Source organism: Caretta caretta, chromosome 2 (genome assembly GCF_965140235.1).
Source record: "Caretta caretta isolate rCarCar2 chromosome 2, rCarCar1.hap1, whole genome shotgun sequence".
Taxonomy (NCBI): Eukaryota; Metazoa; Chordata; order Testudines; family Cheloniidae; genus Caretta; species Caretta caretta.
Window position 1 is genome coordinate 22,291,714 of NC_134207.1, and position 17,953 is coordinate 22,309,666.

The 17,953-nt window shown below is 40.0% G+C and overlaps 1 protein-coding gene across 1 annotated transcript in view; it reads right to left on the minus strand.

The window, feature by feature from the left end:
• Window positions 1-6,357: 6,357 nt before the first annotated feature.
• The window catches only part of FER1L6 (fer-1 like family member 6), a 185,351-nt gene continuing 173,755 nt past the window's right edge, over window positions 6,358-17,953 (minus strand). The window contains exons 38-42 of the mRNA XM_048837249.2: window positions 16,866-16,964; window positions 14,077-14,318; window positions 9,982-10,145; window positions 9,313-9,413; window positions 6,358-6,791 (exon numbers count right to left, since the gene is read on the minus strand). Of these exons, the coding sequence (XP_048693206.2) occupies window positions 6,608-6,791; window positions 9,313-9,413; window positions 9,982-10,145; window positions 14,077-14,318; window positions 16,866-16,964 (790 nt within the window). The 3' untranslated portion in view covers window positions 6,358-6,607. The remainder of the gene's footprint in view (window positions 6,792-9,312; window positions 9,414-9,981; window positions 10,146-14,076; window positions 14,319-16,865; window positions 16,965-17,953) is intronic.

Sequence of the window (17,953 nt, forward strand, 5' to 3'; positions counted from 1 at the left end):
TTTAAAATATGTAAAAGACTGGTAAGCCCAGTAATTTGTTTTGGCTAGCCTGGTGGCAGTGTGGCCTAGTGGGCTAAGCCTAAAGCTGAGAGTCAGGACCCTCTAAATTCTAATTCCCATTCTTCCACTGACCTGCTATGTAACCCAAAGGCAGACTTGCTTGGGATGCTCAGTGTTGTCAACTCTCGTGGTTTTATTATGAGTCTTGTGCTGTTTGATGGGTTTCATAAAGCCCCAGTTGCTGGATTTGTGAGAATCTCAGCTTTCATTAAAAAAAAAAAAGTACACTTCTAGCTCTCATGGTTGCCGGGAAAAGCTGGAAAATGTCATCAAAATGTAACATAAAGGTTCAAACACCAGAAGGCAAAGAAAAGAATCCAAACTTTATTATTATTATTTTTAATCTTATGATTTTCAAGCTAAGCTCATGATTTTGGGGGAGCCTGACATGATTTTTGACCGTTCGGGACCAGCAATATTGGATGCTGCAAACATCACCACCTGTCTTCTACGTGGCCTCTATGGTTTGCTTGTAAGACCAGTGATCATTTCTAGGTAGGATATCTTGCAAACCACCAGGGATAGAAACAATGGGTCAGAAACAATGGGACATCTGTGATTCCATAGGCTTTCACCTATGACAAGTGCCAGTGGGGGTGGGTCACATCTTTTGATTACTGATTTCAATGACATTCTTGGGTGTGGTAGTTGCATTTTCATAGCATAAATTAGAAAAAAAAATTATTCTTCAGATATCGCTGCAATGAAAAGGACGAGGGTTATCAAAGGTTCAAGATGGGGAAGTGAATCTAGTACCAGTTAAAAAAGAATCACCATTACTGTACAGGTTTCAGAGTAACAGCCGTGTTAGTCTGTATTCGCAAAAAGAAAAGGAGTACTTGTGGCACCTTAGAGACTAACCAATTTATTTGAGCATAAGCTTTCGTGAGCTACAGCTCACTTCATCGGATGCATACTGTGGAAACTGCAGAAGACATTATGTACACAGAGACCATGAAACAATTGTATTATATGTATCATTATATACACATGGTCTCTGTGTATATAATGTCTTCTGCAGTTTCCACAGAATGCATCCGATGAAGTGAGCTGTAGCTCATGAAAGCTTATGCTCAAATAAATTGGTTAGTCTCTAAGGTGCCACAAGTACTCCTTTTCTCATTACTGTACAACCATCATTTTACACGTGCCAACAGTTACTACTTAGCTGTGGTGTATGCGATACCAAAGTATTTCTCTGCACTTAGAACAGGAAACAGTGTGGATACCAGTGCAGTGTAATTTTTTAAAATAAAATGTTGACATTATTGGCAACTACTGTAAGGGTTGGATATTGCCTTGATTGTACTGCAGTAAATCAAGAGTAACACATCAGAATGCCATGTGGCCTTCCCTCCTCTGCTTAAATGTTACGTGCTCTTGGATTCCTTTCGCATTAGCTCTACAGAAAGGTTGCGCAGCTGAGCCAATAGACGTGACGGAGTTATAAACTAATTGCTGTTTCCCAAGAGGTCTCACATTTCACTGTCTGTTGAATTTTTTCTAATATGATTCCTTTTCATTAGAGGTTGTGAAGTCAAAGACCCAATGCTGAATTTCTGTCACTTTCACTCTGCTTTGCTGGAGCATGTGGTTTCATTACTTTGCTCTGTCATGGCAGGTGTGCTGATGTTTCTGACACTCCAGGAGGTGGCATATAATCACAAACTCCTGTTCTTCAAGGGTTTAGTATTCGTTTTTTAGTGAATCTACCCAGAGTTGAGGTTCTTTTGTAGAGTAACTTTTCTTCTTTGCTGCTTCTGATTCTATTTTGGGTTTTTTCTCCTTAAAAAAAGACTTTTCATTTCATTTCCTTGGACCTTTTGCAACTCTACTTTGCTAGCACAACATACAAGTGCCATTTTTCTATTATTGATCCTTCCATGCTGCAGTGCTGTTGAAGAACTACTGTAAGTACTTTTAAGCCTTTACAATTTTCTTTGAGGAGAAAAGGAAGTGAAATTGGCATCTGTGCACTGGGTATGTGAAATGTGTATTCTTCCAGACAATTCTGATTGGCTTGGTTATTTTCCATGTGGGTAGTTATTGTCCTTCTGTAGTAAATAATAGAATTTGTAGAGAGGATGGTTGATAAAAATGCTCAACATTACATTTATAATTGGTTGACAGAGGAAAAACATTGGTTGATTAAAACAGCATAATATTATGTGGGATATAGTTCCTTCCCCTTAACATCTTCTATATGACCTAACTGAGGGAGAAGGGACAAATGGCCCATTCTAAGTGTATGTCTTCATTACCCGCCAGATCGGCGGGCAGCAATCGGTCCAGCGGGGATCGATTTATCGCATCTAGTCTAGACGTAATAAATTGATTCCTGAGCGCTCTCCCGTCGACTCCTATACTCCAGCGCCGCAAGAGGCGCAGGCAGAGTCGATGGGGGAGCAGCAGCAGTCGACTCACCGCGGTGAAGACACCATGGTAAGTCGATCTAAGTACGTCAACTTCAGCTACGTTAGTCACGTATCCGAAGTTGCGTAACTTAGATCAATCCCCGACCCCCCCCCCAGTGTAGACCAGGGCTAAGAGAATAGTATATAATTCTCTTAAGTTGCTGCATTTGCTGCTTAGATGTTCGAATGATAAGTTCCAAAGGAACACAGAAGTGTGTTTTTAGAGCTTCAGTCACCATGTTAAGTGCCACCTAGACAGATGAAGAACAGTTACTTACCTTACAGTAACTGTGGTTCTTTGAGATGTTCTGTCCACATGGATCCCACTCTTGTTGTGAATGCACCCCATGCACGAGACACCAGAATCTTTAAACCACTAATGTTCATTGGAGCCAAGCAAGCCTCCTGCATGCCATAGTGCCACTCCTAGCAAGGGCATAAGGTGTAGGATGGCCCCAAGACCAGTGAGTTCCTTCACCACCCTCAATCCTGGGGAAGATGGGTGGGTTGTGGGATCCACAGGGCCAAAACATCTCAAAGAACCACAGTTACTGTAAGGTAAGTAACCATTCTTTCATCTTCAAGTATCTGTCCACATCTTGATTCCATGCTTGGTGAGTTAACCTCCCAAAGAAGTGGGAGCTAGAAATCCTACTTAATAAGCATTAGTAGGACTTCCCTGCCAAACTGGGCATCAGATCTAGAAGCTGACAATGGAAAATAAGGACTAGCAAAAGTATGTACTGAGCTCCAAATGGCTGCACTACAAATCTCAACTATAAGGACGCCTGCGCTCTAGCAGAATTAGATTTAACTTGCGAGTGGGGAGCCACTTTGTTCAAATCACACGAAAGCTTGTGGCAGGGGCTCACTCACCCTTGGAGCACCCCCATGTGCTGGGGTAGGATTTTTCTGCTACGTTCAGCTCCGTCACATCCTGCCGGCTGTCTACCTCTGGCCCCAGATCTTCTGAGTCTCAGCCAGGTTTTGGACCTTTAGAGCCACAGCACAAACCTCTACCACCTGAACTAATGGAGTAACTGGTAGCAATAGTAAGTTATCTTCTATGTGGATCGGTCACTAAAGAAGGGATGAGATACACATTCTGTCAGTGGGTTTCACACCTATTGGCTGAGAGCAGAGGAATATAGAGACTGCAAACTCTGGGCTCTGAAGGGGAGTGTTTTCAAGTGGTTATCTGCCCCTGTGCCTCCTGCCTGCCTCAGTTTCTTTCCATTCCTATCTGACCACCCTCCAGCTCCTGCTCTTGATCCAGTTCTAGTTCCTGTTCTTGCGCAAACCCTGTTCCAGCCTGCTCCAGCCTTGTCTTTGCCCTACTCTGACCTTGTTCCAGCCCTGCCTCTGTCTTCTGGCCCCCCCTCCTGGGACCCTCGGACACTGATCACTCAGCTTTGACTTTTGCCTTATATCTGGACTCCAGCTGGAGTACTGATTTGGCTTGTTGATGGACTCTGATCTCAGCTCTAACCCTGACCTGTCCCTGGGCCTGGTCCCGACCCTACATCTGGTGCCAACCTCCTCTCCAACCCCTAGGCCTGACTACTGGGCACCAGTGCCTGACACACTGTGACTCAGACACCTCTGTGAGTCACAATTCTGTTCCTGCTTCTTCCTTGCTCTGTGAGCTGGCTAGAAACTTGCTGCTGGCCTATACCAGCAGCTAGTTACAACACCTCTGTGCCAGCTCAGCTGCTCTGACCAACAAGGGCTTGGTTCTGTGCCCACTGAAGTCAATGGCAAACCTCCTGTTGATTTCAATGGTGCAAGAACAGGCTTCAGCCAGTCAAGAGTCTGTCCACCTCTTACTCCGACCACCTCCACCGAGAAGGAAAAAGCAGACACATAGCACCTGCTTATTGCTCTATACCTAGACCCAGGGCATGGTAGCCACTGCATGGGTGCCAGAAGAATTCTTACTCTCTCATGTTGGCACATAATCAAAATCATACTCTAATCCTAAAATCAGTAGGGAGGTGGCACCTTGAAGGATCAGACCTATTGTCCTATACTTAAACAGAAGGTTCTGCTTAAAGAATCAGCATGTTGCCTACTATTATAAGACAGTAGAAACTGTTCAGCTGAGCTTTTTTATTAAAATAATTTTATTTATGCATAACAAAATTAGCTCAGTTAAATCATCATAATTCAAAGGTTCATAGACACAGAAAGGCTTATTAGGAGAAACAGGATTTGTACTTCAGTGTAATACAGAGTTAAGTACACAGTGAAATAAAAACTAGCAGTGTTAGAGGAATACTTAAAAATGCCAGGCAAGCATGTACCATACGGGGTTAGGGCCTCTTAAAGACGATGCAGAGTGTCCTCAACTCTCATTGTGATCAGTGGATACTGAGAGTGTGCGGCACCTGGCAGCATCACTTCCTTATCCTGTTAATGAGTAACTAGAACAAACACCATCTATTTATTTGTCATATTAAACACATAAAGGTAAAATACATCATGTGAAGGCCCCAGTCCAGCAGAGCACTTAAGCATATGTTTAATTTTAACAGGACTGCTCACACACTTAAAGTTAGCTTGTTAATGTTTATAACACACTTAGAATGTGAAAGCCACAAGAAATACTAAATCTTCTTGTCACTATGTTCATGGAGTTTAATCCCGTTTAAACGCAAAATGTTTGCTATTTGGCAGTTTGATTTATTTTCATTTTTTAAAATGACCTCAGTGCTTGCCAGATGGACAGCCCCGGAAAACCAATGTCCTCTGTAGCGCCCCAGAACAGGCAAAGCACCAGCAGTGACAATGCAAGCTTCCCCACACTGTCTTGCTAATGTGCTTCATATCCTCACATAGAAAGATCAACCTACCTTGAAGAGACGAGAGCACATTTCAGGCTCTTTGCCCATTCAATCTCAACTGTGTGGCAACACTGCATCCAAATGATTCATTTGTATTACTGTGTTAAAGTGTTCATGCTTTCCTGAACACACAAGAATAGCTAGTCACTTAACCAGAGAGCTTCATTTTAATTGTTACTCGTATGGCTTTAGAATGGTGGAATGAATTTCTGGAAGGTCAGATCTACTCCATGTCTGTCTAACCAACTATCAGCCCATGGGGATTTTTTTGGCTGTTAATTATTCATATTCATGGATTATAAGGCAAGAAGGGAACATTATACAATTCTAGTCTGACCTCCTGTTATAACAATGTATAAAATGTTCTGTGTTCTGGACTGGGATGGGAGTTGTGCCATTGACTTCAGTGGGGACAGGATTTTACCCCTTGTTTTTTAAATCCCCCATGACTTGTTCCAGCCTCCACCTTCTCTTTGTTTCCTTTCTCATTCTCTCTGTTCATCTAGCAGGTAGAGGGAATTCTCTTCTCAGTACAATGTTCCCACTACTTATGCAAGAGCCCTTTCTCTCTAGTGGACAATCTTTCCTGCATCTCTCTCCTTCACTAACTCTCAATAGGTTTTCAAACCACATCTGAAAATAGATTTCCCCCCCTTCTCCTATACCTCCTCATTCCTCTCTCCCTCATTGGTTATTTACATGAGGGCAATATCTTGAGATTTGGGAGCATAATACATTTATTTTAGAAATTTTAAAATGTGTATATGACAACAAAGGAGAGAATTTCACCTTTGATTTTCATGAACAAACTATCTTTAAAAATCAATATAAAATCATGAAAAAACATTAAACTCATCAGGTGCCACATTATGCAAAGAACACACAGGGCATCCTTCCTAGTTTTCATGTTTATTGAACATTTCTCTCTCAATATTTGATAATATAGATATAATATTAATTAATATTTACTCTTTATAACACAGTTTTTGTGCAATATCAAAGAATGTATTTTCACATTTAATAATGGACACAGAATCAAACTTTAAAATAGTTAATAAAGTTCTGGCAGTTCTTTAATGATAATGCACATCGTGGTTGCTTCTGAATAAGCAGCCAAAGGAGTAGAGTGTTAAAATATTTTGAGTCAGTTTCATTTTCCTGAAATGAATGGGTATGTCTTTATCTTTATAACTGGCAGAATGTGTTTCAGGTTCATTAATTGTGAAGTCACGTTTTTATTTTTAACTGCAGTACTTGTGTATGATTAGTTACAAGGAGAGATGTAATTGTCTAAGTTCCTACAACGATCTTACGACTGATTGCACCAGGCAAAGTGTAAATGAAAAGCACCAAGAAGATCATCAGAATAATCAGAATCAGCGCAATGATGATGTACTTCTTGTAATTTCTCCAGATGAGGTGATACAAACACTTGAAAGGATTTACAAACCAGGAGAAGGAAGTGTCTGGGCGGCTGAAGGGAAAAAAAGAGAGAAAAAATTGGTAAGCGCAGATCCAGACATTTCCAAAAGATATTACATTATAAAACTCACGTTGTGTAAAAAATATCACTTACAAAAGGACCTTTTAACACCTTGGAATCCACTAAAAGTTCTGAATACTCAGAGCATTTTTGAAAGTGCTAAGCACCTTTGGATCACTCAGCAATCCATCATGAATAGAGAAAGTGAATAGGGGATGCATTATTTATTTCTTGACATAACACAAGAACCAGGAGTCATCCAATGAAATTAACAGGCAGAAGGTTTAAAACTAACATAAGGAAGTATTTCTTCACAGTATAGTCAACCTGTGGAACTTGTTGCCAGGGGATGGTGTGAAGGCCAAAACAATAGTGAGGTTCAAAAAGGAATTAGATAAGTTTATGGAGGATAGGTCTGTCAATGACTATTAGGCAAGATGGTCAGAGAGACTATCCCATGCTGTGGGTGTCCCTAGACCTCTGACTGCCAGAAGCTGGGATTGGATGACAGGGAATGGATCACTCAATGTTTGCCCTGTTCTGTTTATTCCCTCTAAAGCATCTGGCACTGGTCTCTGTCGGAAGACAGGATACTGGGGTTGATGGATCATTGGTCTGACCCAGTATGGCCATTCTTCTGTTCTTAACCACCACATCTCATAACACACACCCACGTGCTACTGTGAAGAGTGAACTCTATATTTTAAATTTCATAGCTATGCAAATTAAGACAAATCTGGGGATCCTAATTTACATATTAACCTACAGCAAGTTTTAAATGTGAAGTTTAGAGGTCCTGTGCTTCTTGGGCCTGACCCAAAGCCCAGTGGAAAGACTCCCAGTGTCAATTGCATTAGGATGAGAGTCCTAGCGAGTAGCCACTACAAATAATCTGCTTTCCTGGTTATAGTCACATTGCTAGATTTTTCAAACACATATGGCATGTGTGAGTTAGTCCCAGCAGAGTGCTGGGAAGCCTTAGAATGGAATCCACTCACATGCAGTTTTAAAATCTGGGTCTTGACCAAACATTATTTGGGAATCTCTGGCCACCAAACCCCAGCGGCCAGATTGTGGTTGTTTTTTGCATGTGTGCACAGGGGTGGGAAAGGTACGAGGAACCTTTCCACTATGGAGGGGGCAACCAGAGCTGCAATCCCAAAATTCTTCTGAGTGCTGGGATGCTTTTTCCTGCCCCACGACTAGAGCACATTCATCAAAAGAGGTAGGACCATGGCCCTGATCCTCTTCACGCAGCCCAGCAAAGCTGACTGGCTGCAGAGAAAAGTGCAAGTCACACGCAACCAAGAGACAGTGTAGTAGCCATCTCCCCGTTGCATGCCAGGGAGCTCTGGAAGACATTGTGCCTCTCTGACTTTAAAGGCCTTACCTCAGGAATGAACTGAGCCAGTGTCTGTCAGTTGTGTATAATGGGACTATTCAGAGTACAAAATACTATTTGGAATAATTCAAGGTAACAGAATATGTTCTTTTGAGATATTGCTTATTGATCCTATACCAAGTATACCCCAAGGTTGCGAAGATGTTACAATAAGGGAAATAAAATTAAAATGCTATATCATCATGAATATTGTCTGCATATTTTTTCATAAAACTGTTGAAGTCTTGTAAATAATCTCATTGTCACCCACAAATGCCATCCTGTAGAAGATCAGAAAATCTGGAAGCTCAACTGAACATCTTTTTGATGTAGAGAATGAAATTCTTCACCGGTTAAAATTACCACTTGGAATAAGATTTTAAAAATCTTTTGTAGTAGGGAATCTCATTTCAAATTCCTTGTCTTTCCATAGCTCATCCCTGTAACAGAATTAACTGCATAAACCTAAACTGACGAAATGAATGTTTTTCTGATTCAAAAACCTCACCTGGCAATTTTTTGAGAGTGGTGGAATTTGGTTAGATAAAAAGTTCATTCTGGACCTTTTGCTTTGTGAAAGGACTTTAAAAAAACCTTACGCAGTCTTATGTTGAAAAATAGGTAGCCTCATTCTTTGACTGTGAAATTCAATAAGTGAATATAGATAGATGTGATAAAATTGCACCATTCCCATGTGCGCAGTCATTGGCATGTGTCTAATTTATGCATATAAGTACTAGACATATACACACAAATCAGATTTGTGGATTCCTTCACGTATGGGCAAAGAATCCTTCACATCTAATATTGAGAAGCAAGCCCCTAGACATATAGGTTAGCAATGACAGGCATAGCAGATATTGATTAACATAACAATTGTAAAGCACTTAGCAAATATTAATTATTTAAGCCTAACGATATTCCTGTCAGATACTCTAGGTAAATATCATTACTCCACATTTTTATATCTGGGCAAACTGAGTCACAAAGAGGCTAACGGAGTCTGCTGGAGTTACATAAAAAGACAGTACCAGAGACAGAAGCAGACATAAGAAGCATTCCTGCTAAATTCCTTGCTCTAACCACTATACCAGCCTCCTCATCTCACTTAGTGAATATGCTCCCACTCACTTGGGTTTCTCCAAAGGCTCAGGTTCCTTCCGAGCTTTCCCTACAGGACTCTTCTCAGCTTCCTCTGCAGTGACTAAATGGAATTCAGCTTCCACTTTGCCCTACATCAGAGAGTAAATTTTGATTAATATCTTTTCAAATATTTAATCCAGAGTTATTAACCAATAACCATCCATTAACCAATTAGCACCCGTGAGACAGTCACAAAAATAGATATGCCTAGTTTTAGATTAGTTGACTGAATAATAAAGAACTATATTCATTAATAGTCTGCTAGTAAAATTCAAGAATTGACAACCACAAGCATAGAGAAGCAATTCTTGATTTACCTTTCTTAGTTATTATGAAGAGCCTATAACAATGTAATTTGATACGGCTCACCCCCTAAATGTTAATACTGATAAAAATCATGTCTATTGGACCATCTCATAAAGTTATATCACTTGAATTATTAATGCTCTTTTTAATAACAGCCACAAGTGCAGTCATGTAAAGTTAGGTTGTCCTACATGGAAGTTACAATACACAATATTACTGCTCAGCTGATCTATGTGAGATTAGTACTTTTCTGTCTCTTTGTAAGGTGCCTATCATCAGAGAATCTGTACATGAGAGAGGCACTTCTGGTCATCTCAGATTGCTCATTTTAATCATTAGTGATCTGCTTACAGTGAGATCCCCAGCTTTGATGAAAGGCCACCATCCTCTGACACGCTTTTGCTGAAATATGGATATCTTGTTTTCTTTACTTGTTGCTATTACCATGCTGATGTCACAACTCTTGGCAGATTTTGCTGCTCGAGGAAATTCATTCAGTTTCATTTCAAGGGAGCCTAGGGAAAAATATACCATCTCTTAGACATTTCAGATGTAAACACAATCAAAGAACAACCAATTAATTCATGCATAGCCTAGCTTGGACACAGCAGTAAACTACTCTGAGATCATATATGTAGCTAAATATAATCTGGATGTATGGCCTCCATGTCTGTGGTATCTGAGTGCCTAACAGTTCACTTTGCTGCTAAACACATGGCTCTTATTTAAATACACCTAGTTAGTTTGCTATCCAAACTGTTACTCAGCAAATACCCCAATACCTCTTCCAAGGATCTGAGCAGTAGTTCTCAAAGATATTGGCAAAGCAACCGTGTGAACTCTGAAGGGTCCACCAAAGCTTTTGAAAAACATCATCAGAAGTTGGACAGATCAGTCTGCCATAATAAATGAGGATTTTTAACTCCCTTATTAAGACAGGCAAAGAAAGGTGATGTAGAACATTTGTTATTGATTTGTCTAGATTTCATTGTTGTTTCTATCTGGGTGTGTTATAAAATCAGTATAAATGGATCAGTGAACAGGAAGACAGCAAACATGAGTTCCTAAGAGAGTTCACAGAGAGAGCAGGATAACACACCCTGTCAGGATCCAGCAAGACTGGTCAAGTTTTTCAAAAGTGATTAGTCATCTAGGGTGCATCAGTTTTTTGGGTGCCTGACTTGAGACACTTTAAAAGGCCCTGATTCTCTGAAGTAAGATTCTCAGCACGGTCTGAAAATTGGGCCACTTTAAAGTGTCACAAGTTGGACATTGAGAAATGGAGGCACCTGAAATCAGGTTTTTGAAAACCGTGGCCAGCATGGCTAGAGAAAGCTGTCCTAGTGCATTAGTTTGAGGTGGAAAGCCAAGCAGTCTAATGCAGATGGTGTGCAATACTCATGCAATTCAGGGCATCTCAATACCAGAAAGATGTTGACCCATCAAAAGGAATTCATGGAAGAGAAATAAAAATGGATAAGGGAGTGAAGAAAATAATTTACGAGAGGTGGTTAAAGGGACTAAATGTGTATGGTCCTCCCATCTTCCCAGCTGGATACAGGACTGATGGGGATGACCCACTTCCCATTGACTCATGGAGCTAGAAAGCTTCCAAAACACCCTTTACTTTCTCCATCACTCCTTTTCTTCTGCCCAGTTCAGTCTCTTTCATGTTGTATCATGTCACATTTAAATTGAAAGCTCTTCAGGGCAGGGACTGGAGGTGAAATCCCATCCCTAGTGAAGTGAATGAGAGTTTTGCCATTGATTTCAATGGGGCTAGGATTTCACTCAGGTTTTTATTTTTTTGAGGTGCCAAATTTAGGCACTCAAAAAATCCAAACAATAATACAAGAAGAAGAAGGTCTTGCTACGTTTAGTGCACAGTGCAACGCAGACCAGCTTGCACAAGCCCTTCCTAAGCATCATCTCTCTCACACACATCCACCAAACCAAAACCCCATGAATCCACAACCTAATCTCCTAAGACTGGAGCAGAACCATAGTATCATGGAAGCATAGGACTGGAAGGCATCTCAACAGATCACCTAGTTCAGTTCCCTGCACTCAAGGCAGGACTACATAATAGCTAATACATAATAATACATAAAAGCTCATGCTCAAATAAATTGGTTAGTCTCTAAGGTGCCACAAGGACTCCTTTTCTTTTTGCGAGTCCTGACAGGTGTGTGTCTAACCTGTTCTTTAAAACCTTCAAAGATGGAGATTTCACAACCTCCCTAGGCAATTTATTCCACTGCTTCCACCCTGACAGTTAGGAAGTTTTTCCTAAAGTTCAGCCTAAACCTCCCTTACTGCAATTGTCACCCTCCTCCTTGTAACAGCCTTTTCACAGATTCATAGAATTATGGGACAGGAGGGGACCTCAAGAGGTCATCTAGTCCATTCCCCTACATTCATGGTATGACTAAGTATTATCTAGAACATTCCTCACAGGTGTTTTATTTACTTCAAACCTGTTATCATATCTTCCCCCCCCGTCTTCTCTTCTCCAGACTAAACAAATCAATTTTTTTTCAATCTTCCCTCATAGGTCGTATTTTCTAGACCAATAATCATTTTTGTTGCTCTCCTCTGGACTTTCTCATATTTGTCTGCATCTTTCCTGAAATATGGCACCCAGAACTGGACACATTTCTCCAGCTGAGACCTTATCAGTGTAGAGTAGCATGGAAGAATTATTTCTCATGTCTTGCTTACAACACTCCTGCTAATACAACCCTGAATGATGTTTGCTTTTTTTTGCAACAGTGTTACACTGTTGACTTATATTTAGCTTGTGGTCCACAAGATCCCTTTTGGTAGTACTCTTTCCTAGGCAGTCATTTCCCGTTCTATATGTGTGAATTGATTGTTGCTTCCTAAATGAAGTACTTTGCATTTGTCCTTATTGAATTTTATCTTATTTACTTCAGACCATCCGCAGTTTGTCCGGATCATTTTGAATTTTATTCCTATCCTGCAAAGCACTTGCAACCCCTCCCAGCTTGGTATCGTCTGTAAACTTTATAAATTTACTCTCTATGCCATTATCTACATCATTTATGAAGACATTGAACAGAACTGGACCCAGAACTGATCCCAGCAGGACCCCACTCAATATGCCCTTCCAGCTTGCTTGTGAACCACTGATAACTACTCCCTGGGAACAGTTTTCAACCAGTTGTGCACCCACCTTATAGTAGCTTCATCTTCACTATATTTCCCTAGTTTGTTTATGAGAAGGTCATGCCAGACAGTATCAAAAGCCTTACTAAAGTCAAGATATACCACATCTACCACTTTCCTCCATTCACAAAGCTTGCTACCCTGTCAAAGAAAGCTATTAGGTTGATTTGACATGATTTGCTCTTGACAAATCCATTTTAACTTTTACTTATCACCTTATTATCATCTAGGCATTTGAAAACTGATTGCTTATTTGCTCCATTATCTTTCTGCAAAAAGAAAAGTAGTACTTGTGGCACCTTAGAGACTAACAAATTTATTTGAGCATAAGCTTTCGTAAATTTCTTAGTCTCTAAGGTGCCACAAGTACTCCTTTTCTTTTTGCGGATACAGACTAACATGGCTGCTACTCTGAAACTGGTCATTATCTTTCTGGGTACTGAAGTTAAGCTGACTGGCCTGTAATTTCCCGGGTTTTCCTTATTCCCCTTTTTAATAGATTGGCACTATACTAGCACCATGCTGAAGTCTGAAGCTCCTGTATTCGATACCTACCTACTACAGTAACTAGAGCAATATAAATATGTAGATGAGACAGAGATATATAGATAAGTAAGAGGGAGGAGTATTTGTCTAAATGATATTTATAGGACATAAGAGAGAGGAATACGATATTTGATGCATGTAAAAACTAAGGAGAGGAATTGTTTTGGGTGGTTTAACGAGTAATGGAATGAACTGGAGTAAAAGATACTTTGGGATGAATATCAGGAAATATTTCCTAACAGTGACCTGTGTTAGTCTGGAATAATCGTTGAATGGGTGTAGGGGAAACGCAGCCACCAGAGCAATTTTATTCTCGACTGTACAAAGCACTTGAGAACATACTCCTGGCAAATAAGATGAAAATCCTGCATTGTCAGAGAGATACTGATTGGCCTAAATCTATTCTTTTCATTGACAATTTCTAGACTTTGGTCCATATTAAGTAATGCCTGACATTATAGAAAAATGTGACCTTCATTTAAACATGGTGGTTGAATGGGACAACTTTTAATCAGCCTCCAAGAATATGCCACTCCAACCCATCCATTTGTGTAGCCAAAACCATATATGTGTTAGGCATTTTAGCTGTTAAGTGGATTCATAGAAGGCAATTGATAATTGGGCCTTAGATACCTCCTTCAACACTGTTTTACAAAATAAAGGTCTATGACGATTTTAGCTGAAGTTCAGTTGGCTTCACGGTTTGCTTACCCAAGAAATCATCAGAAGAAAGTCTTTCAAAGTCCCAAACTTGGAGCACTAGGACTGCTGGCATTTTGCGTTCTGTCTTTTCCAAGGAAAATATGTTTTCTTTCTTACTGACCACCATTTGTTTCTCAGCTGGGAGGTAGCGGAATGGAAACACAAAGCGCCAGTTGAAGTTCCCTTCTCCAGTCAAGGAGTTGTAATGCACATCTGTCTCCTGCTTGTCATCTTCCAGTCCCTTTAACCACCTATAGCATGCACACAGGTGAATAAAGTAAGGTTAATAGGGAAGCTGTATGGTAGGTATTCAAATTCAATGACAAGAATTTTTATTTATCAATCCTTTCTTTCATAATCAATGTTAGTATAGCAAGTGGACGGCTTAGGTGGTGGCTAATATCTAAAACACCATTCAAATGTGGCTCAGGCTTTCAGTGACTGAAAATCATGATCAAAAGTTTAGTGGGATAATGTGAATTTTATTCAGGTCAGACTTGCAAAATTCTAATTGCCCATTTACCAATGACTAATCATTAAAAATATTTTTATGGGCAAGGAAACTATCATGAGTGTTTTCATTATCAGTCACCATGATAAAAGGTATATGAGTAGATTTTGTGCCTTAGCTGGTAGACTTTCTGACAGTCTCAGATGCTGATTTAGGCACTTGATGTTAGAACCAAAATTATTTGTATCTGCAAGTGCTCTAGAGTGAAGGATGTCAGGTGTAAGCATGGCTGACTTGTTTCTCCAAATTTTCTTCTGGTTTGTTCTTGTTTTCTAATGCACCACAAACAATGTATCATGTGCAAAGGAATATTACAAAAAATCCATATTATGCTTCTCTAAAAATACATATCTTTTGGAGATACCCATTCATTTATGAATGTATCTACTTGGTTTTTAGTTCTGCAGATGATTGGCTATAATTTCTAATCAAAATTTAAAAATTTGCACCACATCTAAAAAAGTTAACCAGTACTCATGTGTGGCAATTTTATAAAAAGGTGATTCAAAAATATGAACTGTTTCAAAGGTAGCATTAAGGACATAAGAACGATCATACTGGGTCAGACCAATGGTCCCTTTAGCCTGGTATCCTGTCTTCCAACAGTAGCAATGCCAACTGCTTCAGAGAGAATGAACAGAACAGGGCAATTTTTGAGTGATCAATCCCCCATCATCCGGCCCCAGCTTCCGGAAGTCAGAGGCTAGGGACACCCAGAGCATGGGGTTGCATCCTTGACCATCTTGACTAATAGCCATTGATAGACCTATCCTCCATGATCGTATCTAGTTATTTTTGAACCAAGTTATAGCTTTGGCATTCACAATATCTCCTGGCAATGAGTTCTACAGGTTGACTGTGCGTTGTGTGAAGAAGTACTTCCTTTTGTTTGTTTTAAACCTGCTGCCTATTAATTTCATTGGGTGACCCCTGGTTCTTGTGTTATGTAAAGGAGTACATAACACTTCCCTATTCACTTTCTCCACACCATTCATGATTTTATAAACCTCTATCATATCCCCACTCTGTCATCCCTTTTCTAAGCTGAAAAGTTCCAGTCTTTTTAATCTCTCCTCATACGGACGCTGTTCCATACCCCTAATCATTTCTGTTGCCCTTCTCTGTACCTTTTCCATATCTAATGTATCTTTTTTTAGATGGAGCAACTAGAACTGCACGCAGTATTCAAGGTATGGGCGTACCACGGGTTTATATAGTGGCATTATGATATTTATTGTCTTATTATCTATCCCTTTACTAATGGTTCCTAACATTCTGTTAGCTTTTTTGACTGCTGCTGCACATTGAGGGATGTTTTCTGAGAACTAGCCATAATGACTCCAAGATCTCTTTCTTGAGTGGCAACAGCTAATTTAGACCCCATCATTTTGTCTGTAGAATTGGAATTATGTTTTCCAACGTGCACTACTTTGCATTATCAACACTGAATCTCATCTGCCATTTTGTTGCCCGATCACTCAGTTTTGTGAGATCCCTTTGTAACTCCTCACAGTCTGCTTTGGACTTCACTATCGTGAGTAATTTTGCACCAGTGTAATAGCAACAGGAAAGATAAGCTATAAAATGCTAATGAAAAATTCTTCACGCACACTCTTCCCTGCCATTCACTCACACACATACTCCAGTCAAAAAACAGCTGGTTAGAATTGATTTCTCACAGGAATCTCTGAAGATACTTCTCATTTTCTTTTATTACTAACTTCACTAAGGTGGCTATAATTCTTCTCAACTCATTATGTAACAGCACTCTGTATCCCTATAAGCCAGGGGTGCTGGAACAATTTGTATAGTGGGGGTGCTGAGAGCCATTGAAGCAAACTGTAAACCCTGTATCTGATGGAACCACTTCAAGCCCAGGGGTGCAGCAGCACCCCTAGTTCCAACACGTATGCTATAAGCCCTTCAAGTTTAAAATACCGTAGGCATTTGCATTTAACCCATGAAGTTTAGGACTCGATTCTGTACTCACACCAAGTGAATGGCACTACTCCTAATTTTATTCTGTGTGAGTCGTGAATTAGGTCGAATGAGGCTATATTTAAAGATGAGAGGACTAACTAGTTTCCAGAATGGCTGGCTATTTTTGGCACACACTCACAACAAATTATCAAGATCCCAGAAATGTCTCACAAGGAGACACAGCCTTGTAAATACAAGCCATAAGTTCTGTGACTCTGGTCTTTAATGGATGGCTTGAACCAGATGTTAATTGTCCTCTCAAGGAATAAATGAAGAGACGCAAAAGGTGATATCCAGATGAACACACCCTTTTACATAGATGTCACTTGATTTTTGTCCTGTGAAGATATTCTCATCCTCTAAAATTACATCTTCTGTATTCCAGATGATTACTCTCAATTCATAACTGAAAAAGAAACCAACATTTTGCATATTTCAATTCACAGTAGCAAAAGGCCTTCTAGTTGATTTCATTTCATCCTTCCTGAGTACACATATGGCCTGGGTCTAATCAGACCCTGGTATGAATCATTAGCAATTTCCATAACATAAAGAGTGTTATTTTGATGTAAAACTGGTTTGAAGAATGGGATCAGCATCAGACTCCTTGTGTCTATTGGAGTCTCCTGTGATATAATAGAATTAGGGGCTGTTCTCTTAGCTCATGAGACTGCAGAGGGACAGTAGGTGTCACTGGCAGCCTCAGAACAGTGGAAAATTCCTCGCTGGTTGTTTGCCTGTGTTCTTTTTTTAATTCTGATCACAAAAATACTGCAATGAAACAGGGCTACTGGACTGAGCAACATCATCTGAGCATCCACAAAATACTGAGGAACTTGCCAATGAGGGCAAAACCCATTTGGCAGACGGGGGGGGGGGGAGGTCTCCTTTTCAGAGATTTTGTTGTTGACAATATATGATATTTTGTGTAATCTAGTACATGAAAAAGGAGGAAAAATGCTATTCAGAAACACCTTTAAGAAGCACGGATAAATGTAATCTCCAGGAAAGACATTTTATAGCACCACCCAGGAAAGGGAATGAACTCTTCTGTGCTCTTGTATGCAGTAGTTGTTGGGAGCCTTAGAACATGTATATCTACCTGTTTGTCTTGCACTATTTCTGTGCACCTTTCTTCAGGCTAACTGGCAAACAGCATCGTCCAAAGTCAAGGTTTCTTGCAGAAATCTAAACCCCTCTGATGATTAACATTTCAACAACATTTGTCTATGTTTCCACAGACTGCAGCATGGTAGCAACGTTTTGTTCTTGCCAATATAATTAGGTGCAAATCTTTCTGGTTTGAAAAATTCACAGCTGATAAATAGCCTCATATAAAATCCTTGTGTAAAGAAAGCACTTGTTAGACAGCCTCCTTTTTGGTCAAATTATGGA